Here is a 27,717-nt window from a genome sequence, read left to right on the forward strand (position 1 = left end):
AAGAACTGGTTAACACAATTTTAATCTGGACACACAACGACCTATCTTTTTTAAGATTCTTCATTTATACACACGACAAACACCTCCCCCATGGCCAGAGAGGAATGCAAAATTTGAGTCAGTGCAGATGCAAACTTCTCCCTCGCTTCCCACAGCACCCTGGGACACAATTCATCCAGACGTGATTTGTCCACTTTTAAGCCTACCAACACCTCCAATACGTTGTCACTCCCAATGACAATTTGCTCAAGAATTTCACATTCTCTCTCTGAGTTCCATATCTACCTCCTCATTCTCTTGGGTGAATTCTAGCAGTATACTTTAGGAGACACCAGTACCTTCAAGGTGATGAAGATTTGACAGAATGCAATCAGGAATGAGGAACTTCGCTCAGAGGGTTGCAAGTATTTGGAATCCTCTTCCTCAAAAAGTGGTGAAGACAGTGTCTTTGAAAATCTTTAAGACAAAGCTAGGTAGATTCTTGATAAGCAAGGTGAAAAGTTATTGGAGGCAGGCAGGAATGTGGAGTCGAGATTAAAATCAGATCAGCCATGATCTTATTGAATAGCAGAGCAGGTTGGAGGGGCCCAGTGGCCTACTCCTGCTCCTAATTTGTACTGTCACTTCAGTTCCGTGGAAGAGACGCGAGAAGCTTGGGTTGTTCACCTTGGAACGGAGAAAGGCATAAGGAAATTTGATGGAGGAGCTCAAAACTATGAAGGACTTTGATATGGTAAATAAGGAGAGATTGTTTCCAGTGCACGTGTTAGTAACCAGATGACAGATTTAAGGTGATTAGCAAAACAAGTGTGACAGGAGGAAACAATTTTTTTCTGTAGTGACTCGTGAGCTTACTGAATGGTGGAGCTAACTCAGTGGGATCTTTTCCTATTCTTATATTATGATCTGGATTGTACTGCTTTAAAGGCAGCGTGGAAGCAAATTCAATAATAACTTTCAAAAGGAAAATATTTGTAGGGCTACGGTGAAAGAGATGGTGAGTGGAATTAGCTGGTTATCTCGACCAAAGGGGTGGCAAAGACATGGGATGAATCGTAGAGTGACACCTCTGTGCAGTGTATTGCTCTTCTTTGCACCATTACTGGCAGAGACTGTTCCTAAGCTTGGCACTGTTCTAAAACTAGGATATGTAGAACTAGCTCAGAACAAAGGTTACATGCGCAGAATTTCATTAACAAATCTATGTCTTTCCAGTTTTTTTTTTTTTTATTGCCGACTGTGCCTTCCTTTTTTTACAGCTGAGATTTAGAGAATATCCACAGCCCAATCATAGAATCCCTACAGTGCAGGAGGCCATTCAGCCCATCGTGTCTGCACCAACTCTTGGAAAATGCACCCTACCTAGGCCCAATCTCCCACCCTATTCCCGTAACCCCACCAAACCTTTGGACACTAGCAAATAATCATGGGTAATCCACCTAACGCACACATCTTTGGACTGTGGGAGGAAACCAGAGAACCCGGGGAAGACCCACACAGATGCAGGGAAAACGTGCAAACTCCACAGTCACCCGAACTCGGAAACAAACCGGAACCCTAGCGCTGAGGAAGCAGTGCTAACCACTGAACCATTGTGTCGCCCCTAATCATTATAATATGTTGATGTTCTAATAACTTTGGTTATAAGCGGAGTGCTAATTCCATGGAGTGTTAAAATGGAGTGCTAATAATGGGGGGGCGGCACGGTAGCATAGTGGTTAGCACTATTACTTTGCAAGGACCCAGGTTCGATTCCCGGCTTGGGCCACTGTCTGTGTGGAGTTTGCACGTTCTCCCCATGTCTGCGTGGGTTTCCTCCAGGTGCTCCAGTTTCCTCCCACAAGTCCCGAAAGACGAGCTTGTTAGGCAAATTGGACATTCCAAATTCTCGCTCAGTGCATCCAAACAGGGGCCGGAGTGTGGCAGCTAGGGAATTTCACAGTAACTTCATTGCAGTGTTGATGTAAGCCTACTTGTGACACTAATAAACATTTATTGCAAGGAAAGCTATTTCCCTTCCTGTTCAAAACAGCATTCCAATTCCCCAAAACAACAAACAAGGAACCATGGAAACAAAAGAGTTTTTTTAATTCACTAATCAATACAAAGCATATATTCAATCCCAAGGATCGCCCAAAATGTATTAATGGTTTATTCATACAGATACCAGGAACATTTCAAATCCATTGCAAAAATGTTGCAATCCTCTCCTTGGGAGAGAAACATTCACCTGGAAAAGAAAAAAAGTGTCAATTTTGCTAATTGAAGCACAGAAGCATGCAGGATGGGGAATATTGCAATAGACTTTGTAGTTATCAAATGTATTTCCTAGAGTGCAATTTCAAAGTCGCACAGTAAAACATATTAGCATAATACTGTTTATGGAAAGATAAATGAGATGAGGGATACAAGGTATCTTCTGAAACCCCAAATCAGATTCTGTTATACAATAGTTCAGAAAGTTGCAGGAGCTGTGCCAGGTACAGCAAAATAGTCCAATTTACCAACTGATACACATGAATTTGTGAGCAAATGTATTCAATGCTCAGAACCTTTAGACTTGTGGTGGAAAAGGTGGAATGACAGTAAACAGATTAAATGGGCCAACAGTAAAAGAGCTAATCAGCAATAATGATTCAAACCCAATCGAAAATTTATTGCTGTAGTGCTGGCTCACAGATACATTTTTTAATTCTCCAAGAGGAAACCAAACAAAAGATACAGGACAGAAGAAAAAAAACAAAGTCACAATGCACTGACCAGACTTTCCAAACAAAAAAAATAAATACTGGAAAGTCCATGTGGATTTTCTGAGGGCCCAGGACAGAGTATGAACAAGTTGTTAAAGTTCCTGACCTTCCCAGTCTATGCAGCTCAGTACCATAAAATATCTACTTACCAACCTACCTAATGGGTTAGCCACAAACACAAAAATGGAATACTATTTTAAGTCAATTTCACGTTTGGTACAGCAGTTCTAAAATAGACCCGAGAGAATTCTCGTGTTGTCATTAGTTCTTTGTTCATGCACCAAAACCCCCAATATCATGGTCAGTGTGACTTAGTGCTGGACCCTGCACTGATGCCATCCAGAAAGAAGGCATTAACTTCAAAAGAAAGCCTGAATACCACACTGGGACTCTACAATTGGTGTTATTGCGCCTGGATTAGTTAGAGGTTATAATTAGCAAGTGCTCCTGCTACTTAGGGACTGCATGGTAGCATAGTTGTTAGCACAGTTGCTTCACAGCTCCAGGGTCCCAGGTTAGATTCCTGGCTTGGGTCACGGTCTGTGTGGAGTCTGCACGTTCTCCCCGTGTCTGCGTGGGTTTCCACCGGGTGTTCCGGTTTCCTCTCAGTCCAAAGATGTGCAGGTTAGGTGAAATGGCCATGCTAAATTGCCCTTAGTGTCAAAAGAAAGGTTGGGTGGGATTACCAGGTTACAGGGATAGAGTGATGATGTTGGCTTGGATAGGGTGCTCTTCCAAGGTCCGGTGCAGACTCAATGGGCCGAATGGCTTCCTTCTGCACTGTAAATTCTATGATTCTCATCCAGTGGCCTGTGCTAGAAAATACATGTGGATATTGGTCAAGAGGAGAACTTGCTTTGGACCCAATCCCCTCTTATAGATGAATAACTTGGGAGATTATCACCATCTAGGCTTACACAAAGTCGATTTCGGCGTGAGAACAGCTGGTGAGTCAGTTTCAGCGGGAGCATTGCGGAAGTGGCTGCTGGGAGGTAAGTCAACCTTTAAAAGCACTTGTCTTTGCAGGGGCAGGCCAGTCGATTTCGGCGGGAGTGGAGTTGGCTGGTTAGTCAATTTCAGCAGGAGCTGAGAATTTTTCTTTTTTTTAAATTAGTTTTTTAGGCGGGAACAGGAAGTCGACCCGCGGACGTCTGGGAAGACCCTCACCAATAAATTCTGGTGGAGAGGAAACCCGAGACACTACACGTGTAGTGTCTTCCACCCGCCCTCCTCCTCTAACCTAATAATAAAACCCATTGGTCTGAGGTAAGTCCCATATTTTATTATATTATTATTATTTTTTATAAAAATTTAATTTAGTTGTTAGCCAGATCTTGGTAGAAAGTTAGAGGAATGGCAGGGAAGGGAGTGCAATGTTCCTCCTGCAGGATGTTTGAGGTGAGGGATGCAGTTAGTGTCCCTGCTGATTTTACCTGCAGGAAGTGCTGCCATCTCCAGCTCCTCCAAGACCGAGTTAGGGAACTGGAGCTGGAGTTGGAAGAACTTCGGATTATTCGGGAGGCAGAAGGGGTCATAGATAGCAGCTTCAGGGAATTAGTTACACCAAAGATTGGAGATAGGTGGGTAACTGTAAGAGGGACTGGGAAAAAGCAGTCAGTGCAGGAATCCCCTGCGGTCGTTCCCCTGAGAAACAAGTATACCGCTTTGGATACTTGTGGGGGGGGGGGGGACTTACCAGGGGTAAGCCATGGGGTACGGGCCTCTGGCACGGAGTCTGTCCCTGTTGCTCAGAAGGGAAGGGGGGAGAGGAGCAGAGCATTAGTAATTGGGGACTCTATAGTCAGGGGCACAGATAGGAGATTTTGTGGGAGCGCGAGAGACTCACGTTTGGTATGTTGCCTCCCAGGTGCAAGGGTACGTGATGTCTCGGATCGTGTTTTCCGGGTCCTTAGGGGGGAGGGGGAGCAGCCCCAAGTCGTGGTCCACATTGGCACTAACGACATAGGTAGGAAAGGGGACAAGGATGTCAGGCAGGCTTTCAGGGAGCTAGGATGGAAGCTCAGAACTAGAACAAACAGAGTTGTTATCGCTGGGTTGTTGCCCGTGCCACGTGATAGTGAGATGAGGAATAGGGAGAGAGAGCATTTAAACACGTGGCTACAGGGATGGTGCAGGCGGGAGGGATTCAGATTTCTGGATAACTGGGGCTCTTTCTGGGGAAGGTGGGACCTCTACAGACAGGATGGTCTACATCTGAACCTGAGGGGCACAAATATCCTGGGGGGGAGATTTGTTAGTGCTCTTTGGGGGGGTTTAAACTAATGCAGCAGGGGCATGGGAACCTGGATTGTAGTTTTAGGGTAAGGGAGAATGAGAGTAGAGAGGTCAGGAGCACAGATTTGACGTCGCAGGAGGGGGCCAGTGTTCAGGTAGGTGGTTTGAAGTGTGTCTACTTCAATGCCAGGAGTATACGAAACAAGGTAGGGGAACTGGCAGCATGGGTTGGTACCTGGGACTTCGATGTTGTGGCCATTTCGGAGACATGGATAGAGCAGGGACAGGAATGGATGTTGCAGGTTCCGGGGTTTAGGTGTTTTAGTAAGCTCAGAGAAGGAGGCAAAAGAGGGGGAGGTGTGGCGCTGCTAGTCAAGAGCAGTATTACGGTGGCGGAGAGGATGCTAGATGGGGACTCTTCTTCCGAGATAGTATGGGCTGAAGTTAGAAACAGGAAAGGAGAGATCACCCTGTTGGGAGTTTTTTTATAGGCCTCCTAATAGTTCTAGGGATGTAGAGGAAAGGATGGCGAAGATGATTCTGGATATGAGCGAAAGTAACAGGGTAGTTATTATGGGAGACTTTAACTTTCCAAATATTGACTGGAAAAGATATAGTTCGAGTACAATAGATGGGTCGTTTTTTGTACAGTGTGTGCAGGAGGGTTTCCTGAAACAATATGTTGACAGGCCAACAAGAGGCGAGGCCACGTTGGATTTGGTTTTGGGTAATGAACCAGGCCAGGTGTTGGATTTGGAGGTAGGAGAGCACTTTGGGGACAGTGACCACAATTCGGTGACGTTTACGTTAATGATGGAAAGGGATAAGTATACACCGCAGGGCAAGAGTAATAGCTGGGGGAAGGGCAATTATGATGCCATTAGACGTGACTTGGGGGGGGATAAGGTGGAGAAGTAGGCTGCAAGTGTTGGGCACACTGGATAAGTGGGGCTTGTTCAAGGATCAGCTACTGCGTGTTCTTGATAAGTATGTACCGGTCAGACAGGGAGGAAGGCGTCGAGCGAGGGAACCGTGGTTTACCAAGGAAGTGGAATCTCTTGTTAAGAGGAAGAAGGAGGCCTATGTGAAGATGAGGTGTGAAGTTTCGGTTGGGGCGATGGATAGTTACAAGGTAGCGAGGAAGGATCTAAAGAGAGAGCTAAGACGAGCAAGGAGGGGACATGAGAAGTATTTGGCAGGAAGGATCAAGGAAAACCCAAAAGCTTTCTATAGGTATGTCAGGAATAAGCGAATGACTAGGGAAAGAGTAGGACCAGTCAAGGACAGGGATGGGAAATTGTGTGTGGAGTCTGAAGAGATAGGCGAGATACTAAATGAATATTTTTCGTCAGTATTCACTCAGGAAAAAGATAATGTTGTGGAGGAGAATGCTGAGCCCCAGGCTAATAGAATAGATGGCATTGAGGTACATAGGGAAGAGGTGTTGGCAATTCTGGACAGGCTGAAAATAGATAAGTCCCCGGGACCTGATGGGATTTATCCTAGGATTCTCTGGGAGGCCAGGGAAGAGATTGCTGGACCTTTGGCTTTGATTTTTATGTCATCATTGGCTACAGGAATAGTGCCAGAGGACTGGAGGACAGCAAATGTGGTCCCTTTGTTCAAAAAGGGGAGCAGAGACAACCCCGGCAACTATAGACCGGTGAGCCTCACGTCTGTAGTGGGTAAAGTCTTGGAGGGGATTATAAGAGACAAGATTTATAATCATCTAGATAGGAATAATATGATCAGGGATAGTCAGCATGGCTTTGTGAAGGGTAGGTCATGCCTCACAAACCTTATTGAGTTCTTTGAGAAGGTGACTGAACAGGTAGACGAGGGTAGAGCAGTTGATGTGGTGTATATGGATTTCAGCAAAGCGTTTGATAAGGTTCCCCACGGTAGGCTATTGCAAAAAATACGGAGGCTGGGGATTGAGGGTGATTTAGAGATGTGGATCAGAAATTGGCTAGCTGAAAGAAGACAGAGGGTGGTGGTTGATGGGAAATGTTCAGAATGGAGTACAGTCACAAGTGGAGTACCACAAGGATCTGTTCTGGGGCCGTTGCTGTTTGTCATTTTTATCAATGACCTAGAGGAAGGCGCAGAAGGGTGGGTGAGTAAATTTGCAGACGATACTAAAGTCGGTGGTGTTGTCGATAGTGTGGAAGGATGTAGCAGGTTACAGAGGGATATAGATAAGCTGCAGAGCTGGGCTGAGAGGTGGCAAATGGAGTTTAATGTAGAGAAGTGTGAGGTGATTCACTTTGGAAGGAATAACAGGAATGCGGAATATTTGGCTAATGGTAAAGTTCTTGAAAGTGTGGATGAGCAGAGGGATCTAGGTGTCCATGTACATAGATCCCTGAAAGTTGCCACCCAGGTTGATAGGGTTGTGAAGAAGGCCTATGGAGTGTTGGCCTTTATTGGTAGAGGGATTGAGTTCCGGAGTCGGGAGGTCATGTTGCAGCTGTACAGAACTCTGGTACGGCCGCATTTGGAGTATTGCGTACAGTTCTGGTCACCGCATTATAGGAAGGACGTGGAGGCTTTGGAGCGGGTGCAGAGGAGATTTACCAGGATGTTGCCTGGTATGGAGGGAAAATCTTATGAGGAAAGGCTGATGGACTTGAGGTTGTTTTCGTTGGAGAGAAGAAGGTTAAGAGGAGACTTAATAGAGGCATACAAAATGATCAGGGGGTTGGATAGGGTGGACAGTGAGAGCCTTCTCCCGCGGATGGATATGGCTGGCACGAGGGGACATAACTTTAAACTGAGGGGTAATAGATATAGGACAGAGGTCAGAGGTAGGTTCTTTACGCAAAGAGTAGTGAGGCCGTGGAATGCCCTACCTGCTACAGTAGTGAACTCGCCAACATTGAGGGCATTTAAAAGTTTATTGGATAAACATATGGATGATAATGGCATAGTGTAGGTTAGATGGCTTTTGTTTCGGTGCAACATCGTGGGCCGAAGGGCCTGTACTGCGCTGTATTGTTCTATGTTCTATGTAAAATGACATATCAGATGGTTGATGGCATCTTAGCTGTATCCTAGCAAGGCTCAGTATCTTTAGGAAAATGACCAAGATATATAAACTTACCATTCTAGCAAACTAAGAATGAGGATTCTTCCCCATGCCTGCTTCCATTCGCCCTTGTTTGAGACCCTACAAGGAAAAACAAATGAGCATCTGTATCAGGCTGGTCTTCATATTCAACAACATTCTTATATAGCTCCTTTAACAGAATAAAATATCCCAAGGTGGTTCACAGGAGCATTACAAAACAAAATATGACACAAGAGGATATTAGGTGAGATAATCAAAGGTTTGGTCAAAGAAGCAGGTTTTAAGGATGGTCTTAAAAGACAAGAGGTGGAGAAGTGTAGGGAGAAAATTCCAAGCTCAAGTTCGAGGCAACTGAATCAGCAATGGTAGAATCATAGAATTTACAGTGCAGAAGGAGGCCATTCAGCCCATTGAGTCTGCACCGGACCTTGGGAAGAGCACCCCACTTAAGCCCCACAACTCCACCCTATCCACTTTATCCCCATAACCCTACCTAACCTTTTTGGACACTAAGGGAAATTTAGAATGGCCAATCCACCTAACCTGCACATCTTTGTACTGTGGGAGGAAACTGGAGCACCCGGAGAAAACCCACGCAGATAGGGGGAGAACGTGCAGACTCCACACAGACAGTGACCCAAGCCGTGAATCGAACCTAGGACCCTGGAGCTGTGAAGCAACTGTGCTAACCACTATGCTACCGTGCTGCCCAAAGTAAGTGGCCCAAAGTTAGAGTAATTAAAAATCCATGCTCAAGGGGCCAAAATTAGATGAGCCCAGATATATCAAAGGGTTGTGGGGCTGGACAAGATCACAGAGACAGGGAGGAACAAGGGCATGAAGGGATTTGCAAACAAAAATAAGAATTTTAAAATCAAGACCTTGCTTGACAAGGTGCCAATGTGGATCAGCATACACAGGAACACCCAGTGCAAGTTAAGGCACAGGTGGCAGAATTTTGGACGATCTCAAGTTTAGAGGATAGAATGTGAGAGACCAGCCAGGAGTGCATTGGAATGGTCAAGTCTACAGGCGAGGAAGGCATGAATGAGGGTTTCAGCAGCTAATGAGCTGAGACAGGGGTGAAATTATGGAGACAGAAATGGGCAATCTTTGTGATGGCACAAACAAGCAGTCTGAAGCTCAAGGTTAAATATAACACCCAAACTGCAAACAGAGGGATGGAGTCGGAATCTAAGGACCAGAATAGAGTGGGGACTGAAAACAATTATTTTAGACTTATCAACATTAAACTGGAGGAAATTTCTGCTCATCCAGTACTGGGTTTCAAACATGCAGTCTGATAATTTAGCAAAGGTGGAAGAGTCGAGAGAGTGGTGGGGAAGTAGAACTAGGTCCTGTCAGCTTGCATGTGCAAACTAATGTTGTGCTTTAGGATGATGTGGTGGCAGGGCAAGGTTCACCAGAGTTAAGTGCAGAAGTAGGAAGAGAGACCATCACTAGGAAAACTCTGGCTACAACAAGATAATTAAGAATGGAACCAGATGAGCAGTCCCATCTATTGTAGATGTCACCATACAAGTCGGCCTTGGAATTCTCCAAAAATCCTTCCAAAAACAGTTATCAACTTATAGGCTGAATATAAAATGTGAATCACTTGTGTGGGTGGTTATCATTCAAAACAAAAGCATAATACTGGCAATTCAAATTAAATCGTGATTGGGATGAATAAATTAATTGCACAAAAATAACGAACCACAATGGAAGTATTCATCAAATTAATAGTCTCTGGCACCTGACAAAATGAGTTAATCAAATGAATTTAAAGTAAAGGCAACACGGTGGCGCAGTGGTTAGCACTGCTGCCTCACAGCACTAAGGACCCGGGTTCGATCCCGGCCCCGGGTGTAGGGTAGGTGAATTAGGCATGCTAACTTGCCCCTTAATTAGAAAAAAAGAACTGGGTGGTCTAAATTTATTATTAAAAATTAATTTAAAGTAATTGTGACTATGACATTATCCCATGGATCCCACTCTGGATCAGATGTGGCACTTTTCTTTACAGAATTGAGGCTGACTATTCACGCGAGTATAATATGTCATAACTGAAAGGGGGAGTTGACTTATATGCTAAGTATATGCAGAAACATGATTTTTGGGGCCAGAAAAATGGGGTTGTGTTATATGGTGGGGGTCGGCTTATATGTGGCAACCTGCTGTAGCGGAATGACAGTGTAGTGGTGGTGAAGGAGGACGGTGTGCTCAACAATATCAATGGCTGTAGACTGGTCAAGTAGGAAGTTGACCTTTTTCAAAGTCATAAAAGATACCATGTAGGAGAGCTATTTATCACATTTTGAATGAAATTAACAAAATCTTAAAAGTGATTCACATCAATTTTTACATTAAATAATCTTTACATCACTGCCTTGATTTGCAAAGATGTTATTACCAGTTCATTACTACGTGCAGTTGCACCTAAAATTGGATATTGTACTTGAAAACGATAAATATAAATTCCATGCTGCACAAAGCAACATCAGAAGCTTTCACAAGTACACTGACAACATCTCCCACCACTACCTCACTTAACTCTTCTACTTTTTATTGTCAGAAAGCTTGCCCAGAATCCTCCAGTTAAACATTGCGAAAAGAAATGCATCATTTTCAGTTCTTGGCAAAGTCAGTAATGTTAGCCACTGATTCCATATTGTTTCTTGGCACTAGGCTTTAATGCAAGCACAATTTCAGAACACAATGAACTTTACTCAAGAGTCGAAAGCACCTGTGCAAAGGCTGACATTGAGGCACGATACTCACAGTCAATATAAGGCATAAAATGATATTTAAAGATCAAAGCTTGAGATTCTCATATTCCTGTCCAAACACTCAGCCTACAATTTTGGCAGTTGTATTGATGATAAAAGGGTATGATGCAACAGATGCTGCAACAAAATGGTGGAATCGACTGAAGCCAATTTACTGCAGACATAAGAACATAAGAACTAGGACCAGGAGTAGGCCATCTGGCTCTTCGAGCCTGCTCCGCCATTCAGTGAGATCATTGCTGATCTTTTGTGGACTCAGCTCCACTTTCCGGCCCGAACATCATAAACCTTTATTCTTCAAAGAACTAACTATCTTTATCTTGAAAACATTTAATGAAGGAGCCTCAACTGCTTCACTGGGCAGGGAATTCCATAGATTCACAACCCTTTGGGTGAAGTAGTTCCTCCTAAGCTCAGTCCTAAATCTATTTCGCCTTATTTTGAGGCTATGCCCCCTAATTCTGCTTTCACCGCTAGTGGAAACAACCTGCCGCGTCTATCCTATCTGTTCCCTTCATAATTTTACAAGGCACAAGGCAACATGATTTTTAAAAAAAATTTAAATAAAAGTTGTGGAATCTACTGCATCAGCAGTATTTTGCTTTTATTTATTGTTAAGGTCTAATACTGTGCATGATAACTGCTGCATATCAAGTGTGTTTTCTAGCCAGAGGGGAAACCCATTACATTAGAGTAGCATCTTAAGTGACAATGCTTGAATTATCTTGATTTGTCCAATATAATTATTAAAGCATTCAGATCTTAATTGCAATCACTATTCCGGGAACTTCTTTTAGAAAAATTGTTCATTTAAAATACTAGGTTACTTTTTAGTAGCAGAGCCAAAAATGCTCCCAATTATTAATTGGGCCCTCTATACAGAGTGACTACAGTCCCTCAGGCACTACACCCACAGGACCATTATTCACAGGTATACCTAGACAGGGGCTATTAATTAGATGAAAATTCCGATGATAGATCATCAACCTGAAACATCAACTCTGTTTCACTCACTGGGCAGCACGGTGGTGCAGTGGTTAGCACTGCTGCCTCACGGCGCAGAGGTCCCAGGTTCGATCCCGGCCCTGGGTCACTGTCCCGTGTGGAGTTTGCACATTCTCCCAGTGTTTGCATGGGTTTCACCCCCACATCCCAAAGAGGTGCAGGGTAGGTGGATTGGCCAGGCTAAATTGCCCCTTAATTGGAAAAAAGAATTGGGTTCTCTAAATTTAAAAAAAAAACTGTTTCACTCTCCACAGATGCTGCCAGACCTGCTGAGTATTTCCAGCCTTCTCGGTTTATAATTCACATTTCCAGCATCTGCAGAATTTTGCTTTTGTATTAGGGCACTATTTGGCAAAGATAGGGGTAAGGGCAGGGAATAAAATGCAATCAAATTCAATTCTATTCACATCTAACATCCAGAAATGTTACAGGGAAAACTGGATACAGGTATGAAGCAATAATCATGAATAATGTTTACCCGCCGTTAACAGATACAGTGAAAGTCTTGCTATTTCTCACTGGAAATACACAGTAGCGAATTGAATGTGATTTTACTCATCTGTATATTTCTACTACTTGCTTTACAAATTTGATGAGCGACTGGGGTGACATTTTCTGAAAATCTCAACTAGGTGACACCAAAAACATAAAAGCCACAAGACTGTAGAAAAGAAAATCAAGACAGGCAAAGAATTGCGCATATGCTCAAGTTATAATGAAATCATGGAACAGATCATGGCCCTTATACATAGCTCATATAATTGAAGATTAGAACAGTTTTTTTAAAAAGTTTTACTTTAAAATTACAAGTACGTACCAAATAATAACCAGTGTGATAGCCACTCATGTACCATGCTATTAGCATGCTTCCTAAAGCTTCATCATCTTCATCAGTTGAATCCGGACCCATTGGAGGTGGAGGGGGAATTAACTACATTTGGGAAGATGTAAAGTTCAATTCATTAAAGATAGACTTAAAATCTTCAACCACAAAAAAGGATTTACTGTCTTTGTATTTCAGGGTTAAAAAACAAAATGTCAAAACAACTAACGCAGCTCCTTTCAAATATATGGATTTATAAGTTTTTTAAAAAACAGAATCCATATTCGATGACAAAAACTAAAAGGAGGTTATATTCTGTAGTGTTGGTCAGATCAACATTTCTTTCACAGTAGCTCATTTCTCCAGTACTCCTATCCATGCACTTCAATTTAATTAAAAAGGACAGATACCCTCCCCCACCCTACAACTATGCCCTAAAATCCTGAGTAACATACCCAAGATTGGGCACTATAGAAAGAAATGTGCACTAATGCATTCACAAGTTGTGGTTTGTAAATCCATAAGAATGTAGAATTATGGAAATAGTAAAAACCACACAATTTAGAGACCAAAGTTGACACAATTTTCAGTTACATGTACAACGAAAGTTGAATTTTTTAAATACAAATAAAGCATTATGTACATAACAGGTGTATAGACCCACTGTATAATTTTCAATAGGATGCAAGGAGGCACAGAACAAGTCACACCAAATTTCATGTTATTTAAATACAAAGCAACAACACACCATTGTTCAAAAAAAATCAGCAACACTTAGGCATAAAGATACCATATGTACAAATTAAGTATTTTTCATCTCCTCTACTAGATTGCAATTAGTTATACACAGTAGCCAGCCCAAGAGGTCTATCCATACGTTTTTGGTGCCGCATAACAAGCAAGAGATTCACTCACTGGTGGTCCTGCGGAAACTGTTGGCAACCAACCAGGTAGGATGGGCAGTGGACCATGAAGCTTTGCACCAGGCTGTAGGACCACAAAAATTATTTACATTATATACAGAAATACAAGGGAGATACAACAGAAGCAGGTCATCCAGCCCAGCCAGTCAACTTCAAAACAAGCAAATACTCCTAATCGCATTTATCCACCTTGTTCCCATACACATCTCCATCATCCATTAGCTGGAGGAAGCAGTGCTGTACACAATCAAGAATTGCAATATCTTTCTCTATACACTTGGTCCCAATTGGTAAATAGATTAATTAGAATCTCTTCAGAGCAATACGTTTTGTTATTCCTATCTATTTGACATTGTATTTCCCCTCATTTGCTTCTGACAATTTGGAGTTTTTTTTTTTTTTAAAACTTCTTTCATGGAATGTAGATGTTGTTGACAAGGCCAGCCCACCCCCAATGCCCTGGAACTGAGTGGCTTACCATGCCATTTCAGAGGGCAGTAAGAGTTAACCATGTTACAGTGGGCCTGGAGTCGCATGTACGCCAGGCCAGGCAATGACGGCAGATTTCCTTCCCTATAGACCATTAGTGAACCAGGTGGGTCTTTTCGACAACAATTGACAATGGTTTCAAATATCTTTACTGTGGTTAACTTTCAATTCTAGATTTATTGACTGAATTTAAATTCCACCAGCTACCATTGAAACATGACCCCTGGCCTGGGCCTCTGGATTACTAATCCAGTGACATTACCACTACATCACCACCTCAGAGTTCTGTGATATACCCCTCTCACAAGCTCTTTATTTAAAAAACTCAAACTGCCGGTGTCACTTACCTGTGTATATCAACCCCCTTTACTGAACCTATTCCTCTTTTACCAAAGTTGCTGCTTTTATTTTGTTACTCTTTCTAAATAGATTATATCACAATGATGATTCTCAATTCTTGTCCGGTGTAGTCTGATTTCTTTTAATGCTATTGGGGCTAGATCTTTCTGCAAAATAATATTTGGTTCCAGTTCTCCCAGTTTAACTTCTACAGTACATAAATAGTTCTCACATTTCCAAGAACAATTTGCCTTTTCCACCGAACAATTACTTAAATGTTGTCAGTCAAGAATTTCTAAAATGTAACAATATCTGAATAGAATGGTTGTTCATCTCACTTGCTCAACCAGCTCTATTACAGATCTATTACAGTAGTCTGATCCCCAAATTTCTAACAATTAAAGAATGCTGTGAAATATTTACTGCACAAAATGACAGCCTACATGTCATTTTTAATGTATGGGTGCTTCTGACAAGGCCACCCATTTATTGTCCATTGCTGATTGTCCTGGAAATGGTGATGAAGGGGCTTAGACGGGGCGGAGTTTGTAAGGAGCATCCAGGAGGGCTTCTTAAAACAATATTAGACAGTCCAACTAGGGAAGGGGCAGTACTGGACCTGGTATTGGGGAATGAGCCCAGCCAGGTGGTAGAAGTTTCAGTAGGGGAGCATTTCGGGAACAGTGACCACAATTCAGTAAGTTTTAAAGTGCTGGTGGACAAGGATAAGAGTGGTCCTAGGGTGAATGTGCTAAATTGGGGGAAGGCTAATTATAACAATATTAGGCGGGAACTGAAAAACATAGATTGGGGGCGGATGTTTGAGGGCAAATCAACATCTGACATGTGGGAGGCTTTCAAGTGACAGTTGAAAGGAATTCAGGACCGGCATGTTCCTGTGAGGAAGAAGGATAAATACCGCAATTTTCAGGAACCTTGGATAACAAGAGATATTGTAGGCCTCATCAAAAAGAAAAAGGAGGCATTTGTCAGGGCTAAAAGGCTGGGAACAGACGAAGCCGGTGTGGAATATCAGGAAAGTAGGAAGGAACTTAAGCAAGGAGTCAGGAGGGCGAGAAGGGGGTCACGAAAAGTCATTGGCAAATAGGGTTAAGGAAAATCCCAAGGCTTTTTACACGTACATAAAAAGCAAGAGGGTAGCCAGGCAAAGGGTTGGCCCACTGAAGGATAGGCAAGGGAATCTATGTGTGGAGCCAGAGGAAATGGGCGAGGTACTAAATGAATACTTTGCATCAGTATTCACCAAAGAGAAGAAATTGGTAGATGTTGAGTCTGGAGAAGGGTGTGTAGATAGCCTGGGTCACATTGAGATCCAAAAAGACGAGGTGTTGGGTGTCTTAAAAAATATTAAGGTAGATAAGTCCCCAGGGCCTGATGGGATCTACCCCAGAGGCTGAAGGAGGCTGGAGAGGAAATTGCTGAGGCCTTGACAGAAATCTTTGGATCCTCACTGTCTTCAGGTGATTTCCCGGAGGACTGGAGAATAGCCAATGTTGTTCCTCTGTTTAAGAAGGGTAGCAAGGATAATCCAGGGAACTACAGGCCGGTGAGCCTTACTTCAGTGGTAGGGAAATTACTGGAGAGAATTCTTCGAGACAGGATCTACTACCATTTGGAAGCAAATGGACGTATTAGTGAGAGGCAGCATGGTTTTGTGAAGGGGAGGTCGTGTCTCACTAACTTGATAGTTTTTCGAGGAGGTCACCAAGATGATTGATGCAGGTAGGGCAATGGATGTTGTCTATATGGACTTCAGTAAGGCCTTTGACAAGGTCCCTCATGGCAGACTGGTACAAAAGGTGAAGTCACACGGGATCAGGGGTGAGCTGGCAAGGTGGATACAGAACTGGCTAGGTCATAGAAGGCAGAGAGTAGCAATGGAAGGATGCTTTTCTAATTGGAGGGCTGTGACCAGTGGTGTTCCACAGGGATCAGTACTGGGACCTTTGCTGTTTGTAGTATATATAAATGATTTGGAGGAAAATGTAACTGGTCTGATTAGTAAGTTTGCAGACGACACAAAGGTTGGTGGAATTGCGGATAGCGATGAGGACTGTCAGAGGATACAGCAGGATTTAGATTGTTGGGAGACTTGGGCAGAGAGATGGCAGATGGAGTTTAATCCGGACAAATGTGAGGTAATGCATTTTGGAAGGTCTAATGCAGGTAGGGAATATACAGTGAATGGTAGAACCCTCAAGAGTATTGAAAGTCAAAGAGATCTAGGAGTACAGGTCCACAGGTCATTGAAAGGGGCAACACAGGTGGAGAAGGTAGTCAAGAAGGCATACGGCATGCCTGCCTTCATTGGCCGGGGCATTGAGTATAAGAATTGGCAAGTCATGTTGCAGCTGTATAGAACCTTAGTTAGGCCACACATAGACATAGACATAGAACATACAGTGCAGAAGGAGGCCATTCGGCCCATCGAGTCTGCACCGACCCACATTAATCCCTCACTTCCACCCTATCCCCGCAACCCAATAACCCCTCCCAACCCTTATGGACACTACGGGCAATTTTTAGCATGGCCAATCCACCTAACCTGCACGTCTTTGGACTGTGGGAGGAAACCGGAGCACCCGGAGGAAACCCACGCAGACACGGGGAGAACGTGCAGACTCCGCACAGACAGTGACCCAGCGGGGAATCGAACCTGGGACCCTGGCGCTGTGAAGCCACAGTGCTATCCACTTGTGCTACCGTGCTGCCCACACTTGGGAGTATAATGTTCAATTCTGGTCGCCACACTACCAGAAGGATGTGGAGGCTTTAGAGGGGGTGCAGAAGAGATTTACAAGAATGTTGCCTGGTATGGAGGGCATTAGCTATGAGGAGCGGTTGAATAAAGTCGGTTTGTTCTCACTGGAACGAAGGAGGTTGAGGGGCGACCTGATAGAGGTCTACAAAATTATGAGGGGCATAGACAGTGTGGATAGTCAGAGGCTTTTCCCCGGGGTAGAGGGGTCAATTACTCGGGGGCATAGGTATAAGGTGAGAGGGGCAAGGTTTAGAGTAGATGTACGAGGCAAGTTTTTTACGCAGAGAGTAGTGGGTGCCTGGAACTCGCTACCGGAGGAGGTGGTGGAAGCAGGGACGATAGTGACATTTAAGGGGCATCTTGACAAATACATGAATAGGATGGGAATAGAGGGATATGGACCCAGGAAGTGTAGAAGATTGTAGTTTAGTCGGGCAGCATGGTCGGCACGGGCTTGGAGGGCCGAAGGGCCTGTTCCTGTGCTGTACATTTCTTTGTTCTTGTTCTTTGTAATACTCGTGGGCTCTATCAGGCGCTCGATTCCTGAACGCATTACAACCTTGGTCTAAACATGACAGAACAGCTGAACTCCATACGAGACACGAGATCGACTGCCCTTGACATCAAGGCAGCATTTCACTGTGGTAGCAAGGAGCACTAGTAAAATCAAAATCAAAGTCAGCAAGTTGTGAGGAAGATTCAAAGAATCTGCAAAGGGATATGGGTATATTAAGTGAGTGGACAAAAATTTGGCAGATGGAGTACAATCTTGGAAAGATTGTGAGGTTGTCCACTTTGGCTGGAAGAATAGTAAAGCAGAGTATTATTTAAACGGAGATAGATTGCAGAATGCTGCAGTACAGGGGAACCTGGGTATTAAAACGTTAGCCTACAAGTACAGCAAATAATTAAGAAGGCAAACGAAACCAACGGTGACATCACAGGAAACCGCTAAGTTGAGGGCCTGGAGACGGAGGGAATGGCTGACCACCACGCAGTCCAAGGGGTGGCACAGTGGTTAGCACCTCTGCCTCACAGCACCAGAGACCTGGGTCTAGTTCCAGCCTCAAGTGACCATGCATGTTCTCCTGGTATTTGTGTGGGTTTCCACCAATTGTTACAGTTTCCTCCCACAGTCCAAAGAGGTACAGGTTAAGTGGATTTGCCACGATCAATGCACAGGGTTGCAGGGATAGTTCAGGGGAGTGGGCCTAAGTGGAGTGCACTTTTGGAGAGTCACTGCAGACTTGATGGGCTGAATGATCTCCTTTTGCACATTAGGAATTCTATGGATTCTATGAATTAGGCAGCAGTGCAGGAGTCTCCTTGCGCCTCGCTCAGAAATCGTGTGGAAATCCAAGAAGAAATATTCGAGGGGAATACCAGAATACACAAAATACTTTGGGGGGGGTCCATCAGAAAGCGCTAGTATAAAGAACTAATACGTGAAGTCAGAGTAATTGAGAAAATAATGATGTCTAAATCAGGATTACTGTGTATGTATGTGAATGCACAAAGTATAATAAATAAGATTAGGGAGTTACAGGCTAAATTGGTGCGTGAAAATATGTCATGGTGATAACGGAAACCTGGCTCAAGGAAGGGCAAGATTGGTTGTACATATACCTGGATACAAGGTATTGAGAAAAGATAGGAAAGGGATGGGGAGGGGTGGCAGTATTGATTAAGGAAAACATTGCAGTGCTGGAGAAAAAGGATGTCCCAGAGGGTTCAAGGAAAGAATCAATTTAGCTAGGGCTAAGGAACAAAAAGGCGTAACTACATTGCTTGGTGTAATCCGTAGACCACCAACTAGCGAGAAGGATGTAGAAATCTGCAGGGAAATTAGAGAGATGCAAACATTTATAGAATAGTTAGAATGGGGTCTTTAATTACCCAAACGTAAACTGGGACAGTGGTAATGTGAAGGTCGGAGCAGGGCAAGAGCTTCTAGATTGTGGTCAGGAAATTTTTCTTCAGCAGTATGTGCCCAGTCCAACAGAAACAATGGGTCTGGTTCTTGAAAATGAAGTGGGCCAAGTAGATATAATGTCAATGGAGGGACATTTAGGAGACAGTGATCATTGTATCGTAAGGTTTAGGATGATGACCAGGAGCTTTCGGAGGCAGAGGAAACTCCGGTGCAGGAGCTTAAGGGCAAGTGGGAGGACGAGCTAGGAGGAGAGATAGAGGCGGGTCTATGGGCGGATGCCCTAAGCAGGGTTAATACCTCCTCATTGTGCACCAGGCTTAGCCTGATACAATTTAAGGTAGTCCACCGGGCACACATGACAGTGGCGAGGATGAGCAGGTTTTTCGGGGGAAGAGGATAGGTGTGCGGGAAGCCCAGCAAATCATGTCCACATGTTTTGGGCACGCCCGAAGCTTTGAGGGTTTTGGCAGGGTTTTGCTAAGGCAATGTCCACGGGGCCACACGGGCGGGCGGATTGTTGATGTATGGTTGAGGTGTGTGAAGATTCGGCTGGGGGGGGGGGGTTATTTTATCATGTTGATGTCATTGTTTTTGTTAGTTATAAAAATTTTCAAAGACCTTATAGAGTATCATTAAAAAAAGTTTAGGATGATGATAGAAAAGGATGAAGGTCAATCCAGAGTACATATAATCAACTGGGGGAGAGCCAACTTAAATGGGACAACAACAGAACTGGGCCAGTTAGACTGGAATGAAAGGTCGGCAGGAAAAATAGTAACTGAACAATGGGATACATTCAAACCGAAATGGTCTGGCCACAGTCAAGGTAAATTCCCTCAATGGGGGCAGTTAGAGCAGGGCAACAGCTAGAGGACTGGAGATTTGCAAATGTTGTCCCCTTGTGGTGTTCCTCAGGAGTCTGTATTGAGACCCTGGCCTTTCCTGATATATATATATATATATTAGAGAGAGCGCAAAGGAGATTTACAAGAATGGTTCCAGGGATGAAAAACTTCAGTTATGAGGCTAGATTGGAGAGGTGGCACTGTTCTCCTTAGAGTAAACAAAGCACAGAAGAGATTTGATAGAGATGCTCAAAATCATGAGGGGGCTAGACAGAGTAGATAGTGAGAAACTGTTCCCGCTAGCAAAAGGAACAAGGACAAAAGGACACAGATTTAGTGATTTGCAAACAAAGCCACTGCGATGTGAGAAAACATGTTTTCATCAGTGGTTCAGGTCTGGAATGCACTGCCTGGAAGTGTGGTGGAGCAGGTTCAAGCGAGGCATTCAAAAAGGCATTAGGTGATTACTTGAATAGAAACAATGTGCAAGGGTGCGAGAAAAAAAGCAGGAAAATGGCACAAATTAATGATGCTCATTTAGAGAGCCAGTGCAGACACGATTGGCCAAATGGCCCCCGTCTGCATCATTCCAGTTCAATGATTTGCAAGGAGAATGGAGTATAAAACAGGGAAATCATGCTACAAGTGTTCAGGCCACTGGTGAGTCCAAACCTACAGCAAATTGTGCAGTTTTGGATACCTTACTTAAAGGTGGCACATAACTGCGTTGGAGATAATTCAGAGAAGTTTGACTTGGCCGATTCCTGGTAATTCAAAAGAATGAGGTGATTTTATTGAAACATCAGATTCTGATATGCGTCCCCTCGTCGGGAATCTAGAACCGGGGCAGAAATTTCCCATTTAAGATGGAAATGAGGAGGAATTTCTTCTCTTAGAGGGTCACTAATCTTTGGAAATCTCTTCCCCTGGAGAGCAATGGAGACTGGTCATTAAATACATTCAAGGCCGAGTTAGACTTTAAATTGTTTTTATTTATTTATTTATTTATTTATTTATTTATTTTTAAACAGCACCCACTTCTTTTTCCAATAGAAAGCATTTAGTATGGCCATTCCCGCACATAGTTTTGATTGACAAAAGAGTCAAGGATTTTTTTTGTAGGCCAGTGGAGTTAAAGCCACAATCAGATCAGCCATGGACTTATTGATGGGTGGAGCAGGCTTAAGAGCTGAATGGCTTAGTCTTGCTCCTATTTGTTCTTTTTTTTTTTTTAAAAAGTTTAAATTACAGAATTCATTTTTTTTTTTTCAATTAAGGGACAATTTAGTGTGGTCAATCCACCTACCCTGCACATCTTTGGGTTGGGAGGGCGAGACCCATGTAAACACGGGAGAATGTGCAAACTCCATACGGACAGTGACCCAGGGCTCTGATCAAACCCGGGTCCTCAGGGTCATGAGGCAGCAGAGCTAATCACTGCCACACCGTGCCACCCTCTTTCTTATGTTCTAATGGTTGGGGTTACACCTAGCACAAAGGAAAATGGCTCTGGTTGTTCAAGGTCACTGCATACGTTCCTCAGTATCGTGTCCCAGGCCCAACTAGTGTCAAATGCCACATCAATGACCTTCCATCATAAGGTCAGAAGTGGGGATGATGAACGCACAATGTTCGCTGCCATTAACAACTCCTCAGATACTGAAGCAGCCCGTGTTCATATGCAGCAAGCCTGTACAACATTATGGTTTAGACTAAGTGGCAAGTAAAATTCATGCCACACAAGTGCCAGGCAATGACCATCTCCAACAAGAAACCAACCATCACCCCATGACATTCAATGACATTACCATCACTGAATCCCCCACTAACATCCTGGGGGCTGCCATAGAAACAGAAATCAACCAGCCATATAAATACATTGGCTGCAAAAGTAGGTCAGAGGCTGTGAATTCTGAGGAGTATGATGGAATACTGAAATAAAAACAGATAGTGGTGGAAATACTCGACAGATCTGGCAGCATTAGTGGAGAGAGAAATACAATTAACATAGAGTAGAATTTGACTCTTTCTCAGAATACACAGTGTGATGGAATACGATCCACCTGCCTGGATGAGTGCAGCTCCAATTACACAAGAAGCTCAACACTATCCAGGACAAAGCAGCCCATTTGATCAATGCTCCATCTACCACTTTCAACAGGCATTCCCTCCATCACCGGATCAGAATCCTGGAACTCTCTTCCCAGCAACCCTGTGGGTGTACCTGCACCAGATGGATGCCGCAGTTCAGGACGGCTGCTCACCACCATCTCAAAGGCAATTGGGGATGGACAACAAACGCTGGTCTTGCCAACAACACCCACAAAATAAAAAACTCTTACTTTTCTTTGTAAATACAATCAGAATCAACAATAATTTAAATACTGTTCAACAACACAAAGTACAGTCAGGTTCCATTCCCACTGCGCACATTGTTAAAAACAATCACCTGGGGCACTCACCACTCAAAAACTGCAATGGGGTCAAAGAGAAAAAAGTAGGCAACACGGCAAAAAGGAATAAACTAGAGTGCGGAAGACAAGAGAAAAGAGCATTTGAGAGCGCAGGAGTGAGGAAAAGAGCAAGAGATTGCTGGCCAAGTGTAACAAGAGATCAGGATATGCAGCAAAAGCGACTGCCTATGATTTTCCAATTTCAAGACTAAGTAGAAGCACATATGCAGGTCATAAATTACTGAACCTTTCTTCAACTTGGCTAAAAGTCCTGAGCAAATTATATAAAAGAAATAAGCATTTAGAATCTACTTATTAAGGGGGGGGGGACAAGGCAGAAGAGTAAATAAGATACATGCAGAACTATACTAAAATTTCACTAGGCATTTCTATTCATGGACTTACAAAGCCAAATCCTGGCATTTGTGGTGGTTCAGGGGGAAGACAGTGGTTCCAGGTAGACTGATACATTGGTGATTTTAATTTGGCTTCATTTGATTGGCGAGATTTATAGACAGGTGAAACAGCATCACTTTCATCTGTCGATTGCTGGCCAAGCCCATTTTTCTAAGTACAAAGATGGAAGAAAGAAAGTGGCTTTTAACTTGTCCAGCCAGATCTTGGTATCACAGATAATTTGTACAGAAAAAACAAATTATTATTGCTCACCTGTTTAGGACTCTCATTCTCAGCTTCAGAGCTATCAGCTGGAACAAGCTCTGTCAGATTCTGCTCCTCTTCATTTCCATAACCAGTGTACATCACAACACATGTTCCTTGCTTTTCATTAACAGACTGAATAATGGCTAAGTACACATTGCCATCTTCAGACCACACTGCATTACAAGCATCACCAACACGCCACTATTTTAAATAGGGACAAGAGAGAAATCAAATAGTTTAAATTCCAACTTTGAGCATCTTATTACAGCACTCTCTTGTTTGGAGAGAAAGGCACTGTATGCAATTGAAGGCAAATTAAATCCCAAGTGTTTAAAAAAGCAATTCACAACCTATTAATGACTGGTTTAAGTGGTCAATTGATGAAACAAAAAGCAAAAATTTGAAGAGACCAGAACACAAAAGACATTTTCAGTCCTGACACACCAACACCATTTTGATGTTGCCAACACATGTATCTTTTGTACAGAATTATTGCTCATGTTGATGCACAATCCCATGGATAAGTATTTGAAACCGTAGCCCTATTAACTTGCAAAAAAAAAGTAACAAAAGATTTAAAAAGGCAAAATACTGCAAATGGTCAAAATCTGAAATAAAAACACTCAAGTCAGTCTGGCAGCATGAGTGGAGATGAAATGGAGTTAATGTTTCACATCGAATTCCTCTTCACAACTTCAAATTTGACTGAAAACATGAACTTTGGTTCTCTCTCTGCAAATGCTGCCAGACCTGCTGGATACTTCCAGCACTTTCTTTTTATACCATCAAGATTTTCTCAAGTTAAACCAAGAATAGCCTAATATTCTGCAGAAGTATGTCTGAAGGAGCGTGCTGATGACATGCTAACCTAGAAGGTCTGGAGCAGAGAATGTCTACATGTGGTTATTGATATACTTTTAGCCAGTTTTCACAAAATAAATACAGATGGGGAAAATCATTCAGCTCCTTCCGGTTTATTCATCCAAAAGGAATTATAATTCCCCTATCACCGGAAGCAGCCGATTTTTCAAATAATTCCAATGTTTTTAAGGGGGAACTAGACAACCGTGTGTGAGATAAGGAAATAGAAGGTTACAATGATAGATAGTCAAGAAAAGGCAGGAGGCTCGAGTGGTGCTTAAGTGCAGACAAGGACTGGTTGGGTCAAATGGCCTGTTTTGGTGCCATATACCCTGTAATCCAAGGTAATCAAATCTAGGGATGTTTGACTATTTTTATTAATCTCAATTCAACTCCAGAACAGTGAGGTTCAATAAGTTCTTAAGATTAGTACTCCCAATTCTATCAACGTGCAAATACAACAGACTTCGAGATTCTTTAAAACTAGATCTTCACACGTGAGCTATCACCCACATCTGCAATCTAGAATCGTAGAATGGTTACAGCACAGGAGGTCATACAGCCCTTCCTAGCCTTGCCAGCTTACAGCAAGAGCAATTCTGCTCATCGCAGTCCCTCATCTTTCCCCTACAGTCCAGTAATTATTTTTCTTCTCGGTTGTTTATCCAATTCTCTTTTGAAAACCATGATTGAATCTACCTCCATTTTACTCTCAGGCTGTGCATGCCATATCGTAACTACTCACTGCATGAAGAGTTCTTCATGCCACCATTGTTACTTTTGCCAATCACCTGAATCATTATGCTCTGGTTCCCACCCTTCTGAAAATGGGAACAGTTTCTCTCCATATATTCTGTTCAGACCCCTCATGTTTTTGAACACCTCGATCAAATCTTTTAATCTTCTCTGCTCCAAGAATAACAGCACCGTCTCAAATCTATCCATGGAACTGAGGCTCCTCACCACAGAAACATTGTAAAGCTTTTCTGTAACACTCTCTAAAATAGTCACATCCTTCCTAAAATGTGGGGCGCAGAACTGTACACGAATTCCAGTGGAGGCCAAACCAGTGTTTATAAAGGGTCATTATAACTTCCTTGTTTTTGCACTCTGTGTCTCCACTTATAAAGAAGGAAAGTTATTGAGCAAAGCCAAGGGTTTTCCCCCAGAATCATTCTGAAGATTCTCATGGGAGCTCAGAGCTGGGGTTCAGGAGTGTGTGTGTAATGGTGCCTTCGCATTTCGCCACAGCATGTTCAAAGAACCTCCAATCGCACAATCACAGATTGAGCGTGCCACTGGGTGACCAATCAGGGCATCAAAAACTGTTACATCCATAGAATTCCTACAGTGTCGAAGGAGGCCATTCGGCTCATCGGGTCTGCTCTGCCTCTCCGAACGAGCACCTACCCACGCCCATCCACCACCCTATCCCCATAACTGCAGCGAACGTGCATATCCATGGACACCAATTTAGCATGGCCAATCTGCCTAACCAGAACATTGGGGCAGCATGGCGGCCGGCGCAGTGGTTAGCACTGTTGCCTCACGACACCAAGGACCGGGTGGGTTCGATTCTGGCCCCGGGTCACTGTCCATCGGGACTTTGCAGATTCTTCCCGTATCTGTGTGGGTCTTATCCCTACAACCCAAAGATGTGTAGATTAGGTGGATTGGCCTCGTTAAATTGCCCCTTAATTGGGAAAGAAAATAATTGGGCACTTAAAATTTATTTTTAAAAACCTACACATCTTCAGACTGTAGGAGGAAACCCACACAGACACGGAGAGAACGTGCAAACTCCACAGTCAGTCATCCAAAGCCAGAATCGAACCTGGGTCCCGACTCTGTGAGGCAGCTGTGCTAACCACTGCGCCACCCATCGATGAACAGTTTGAGAAAAGTGATTTGCACCACGAAGCTCAGCACACCAAATGGTCGGCCCGTAACCCAATGCAGATTGCGAGCCATGTTTTGGGAACCCCTCGTTTAGTTGCAACCTATCTGGCCTGTACAGGCCACAACACCCCGAGAACCAGTCCCAATAATCTAAAGCTTTCCATCTTGCACTAGCTCTCCAGCCATGCTTTCATCTGGTCTATCCTTTTCCTACTTATTTACTAACCCATGACATTGGGCATTGGGAGTAATCCAGAGGTTGCACTGTTTGGGGTCCTTCTCACTAGTCTGCTTCCTAGCTGCCTGAACTCTGCATGGAAGACCTCTTGCCCCTTTCTATTGTTGCCATTGATGCCATCATGTGTCACAATCTCTGGCTGTTCACCTGCCCTCAAGAGTGCTCTGCAGCCACAACATACCATCTTGGAATCACATCCATGGCCGCAGAAATATCTGTTTGCTCCTCCATGTTCTCTCCAAAAAACACCCAACGGATTTAATTTAGACTGAGGCACAGGATCTAAGGGACATTACAACAAGACTCATTGTACCTTTCTATCTGGATGCACATTACTCTTCTTCCTGTTTTTATTTTTCTTGTGTTTTTGCTTTGTTCCAGTTCCACTGCACTCCTTTGTATATGGCTGAACATATTCACCATTCTTCAGGGCATTCTGAACAGAAAAACAGAGTCATGACAATTAAAACTCAAAAGTGAGTAAGAATATGAGCATGCATACAAACATATGAATTAGGAGCAGGTGTAAGCCATTCAGTCCCTTGAGCCTGCTCCACCATTCAATAAGATTGCAACTGATCGGACTGTAAACTCAACTCCACATTCTCACCTATCTCCAATCACCTTTCAAAACCTGCTTATCAAGAATCTATCTACCTCAGCCGTAAAAATGTTCAAAGACTCTGCTTCCACTGAATTTTGTAGAAGAGCTCAAAAGACTCAACCCTCAGATAAAAAAAATTCTCATTCCCCATCTGAAATGTGCAATGATAATCCCTTATTTTTAAAACAGTGAACCCTCGTTCTAGATTCTCCCGCAAGAGGAAGCATCCTTTCCACATCCACCCTGTCAAAACCCCTCAGGATCTTATATGTTTCAATCAAGTCACCACTTACCCATCTAAACTCCAGCGGATACAAGCCAAGCTAATTAAACCTTTCCTCTTAAGAAAACTCGTCCATTCCAGGTATTAGTCCAGTAAACCTTGTCTGAACTGCATTTATATTGTTTCTTAAATAAGGGGACAAATACTGTACACAATACTCCAGATGTAGTCTTACCAATGCCCTGTATGACTGAAGCATAACCTCTCTACTGTTGTAATCAATTCCTTCAACTTATACCTTCAAATGCAACACACATTAGAGTTCTTAGCAGGCTGAGGCGAGTCGATGCTCTTTCACATCCAGTTAAACGTTGGCTGCCTCGAAACGCCAGGTGCGGCTATGCAGAGGGAGGTCGCACGTTTGGCAGCTCCCGCCAGGAACGGACTTTTGGGCTCTCCAGAGGGGTCCCAACGGCAATTGTTCGACGGCTTCCAGTGTGGGAAGGTGACAGCAAGGTCCCCCCGATATTATATGGATTGGACCAGGAGTGAAGCGGTTAAAAAAAGTGATCTTGGGGCAGCGGAAAGTGCGAGGGAGGAAAATCAAGATGGCGGCGGGTGGAGACCAAGCAGCGTGGGCGCAGTGGTCGCAGGAGCAGCAGGAGTTTCTTAAACGCTGCTTTGAGGAGCTGAAGACAGAAATGCTGGCGCCAATGAAGGCGGCGATTGAGACCCAGCTTGTGGAGACCCAGAAGGCCCAAGGGGCGGCGATCTGGGAGGTGCGGCAAAAAGC

At 43.6% G+C, this 27,717-nt stretch overlaps 1 protein-coding gene across 2 annotated transcripts in view; it reads right to left on the bottom strand.

Moving 5' to 3' along the window:
- Positions 1 to 2,069: 2,069 nt before the first annotated feature.
- Positions 2,070 to 27,717, bottom strand: part of smn1 (survival of motor neuron 1, telomeric) — a 46,972-nt gene continuing 21,324 nt past the window's right edge. Inside the window, exons 3-9 of one of the 2 annotated variants that reach the window (XM_072516155.1) lie at positions 26,411 to 26,533; positions 23,106 to 23,300; positions 22,842 to 23,003; positions 13,588 to 13,659; positions 12,667 to 12,780; positions 8,089 to 8,154; positions 2,070 to 2,230 (exon numbers count right to left, since the gene is read on the bottom strand). In XM_072516155.1, the coding sequence (XP_072372256.1) occupies positions 8,101 to 8,154; positions 12,667 to 12,780; positions 13,588 to 13,659; positions 22,842 to 23,003; positions 23,106 to 23,300; positions 26,411 to 26,533 (720 nt within the window). In that variant the 3' untranslated portion in view covers positions 2,070 to 2,230; positions 8,089 to 8,100. The remainder of the gene's footprint in view (positions 2,231 to 8,088; positions 8,155 to 12,666; positions 12,781 to 13,587; positions 13,660 to 22,841; positions 23,004 to 23,105; positions 23,301 to 26,410; positions 26,534 to 27,717) is intronic. The other variant, XM_072516156.1, reaches the window with a different exon arrangement.

The sequence above is a fragment of the Scyliorhinus torazame genome, chromosome 9 (assembly GCF_047496885.1).
Source record: "Scyliorhinus torazame isolate Kashiwa2021f chromosome 9, sScyTor2.1, whole genome shotgun sequence".
Lineage (NCBI taxonomy): Eukaryota > Metazoa > Chordata > Chondrichthyes > Carcharhiniformes > Scyliorhinidae > Scyliorhinus > Scyliorhinus torazame.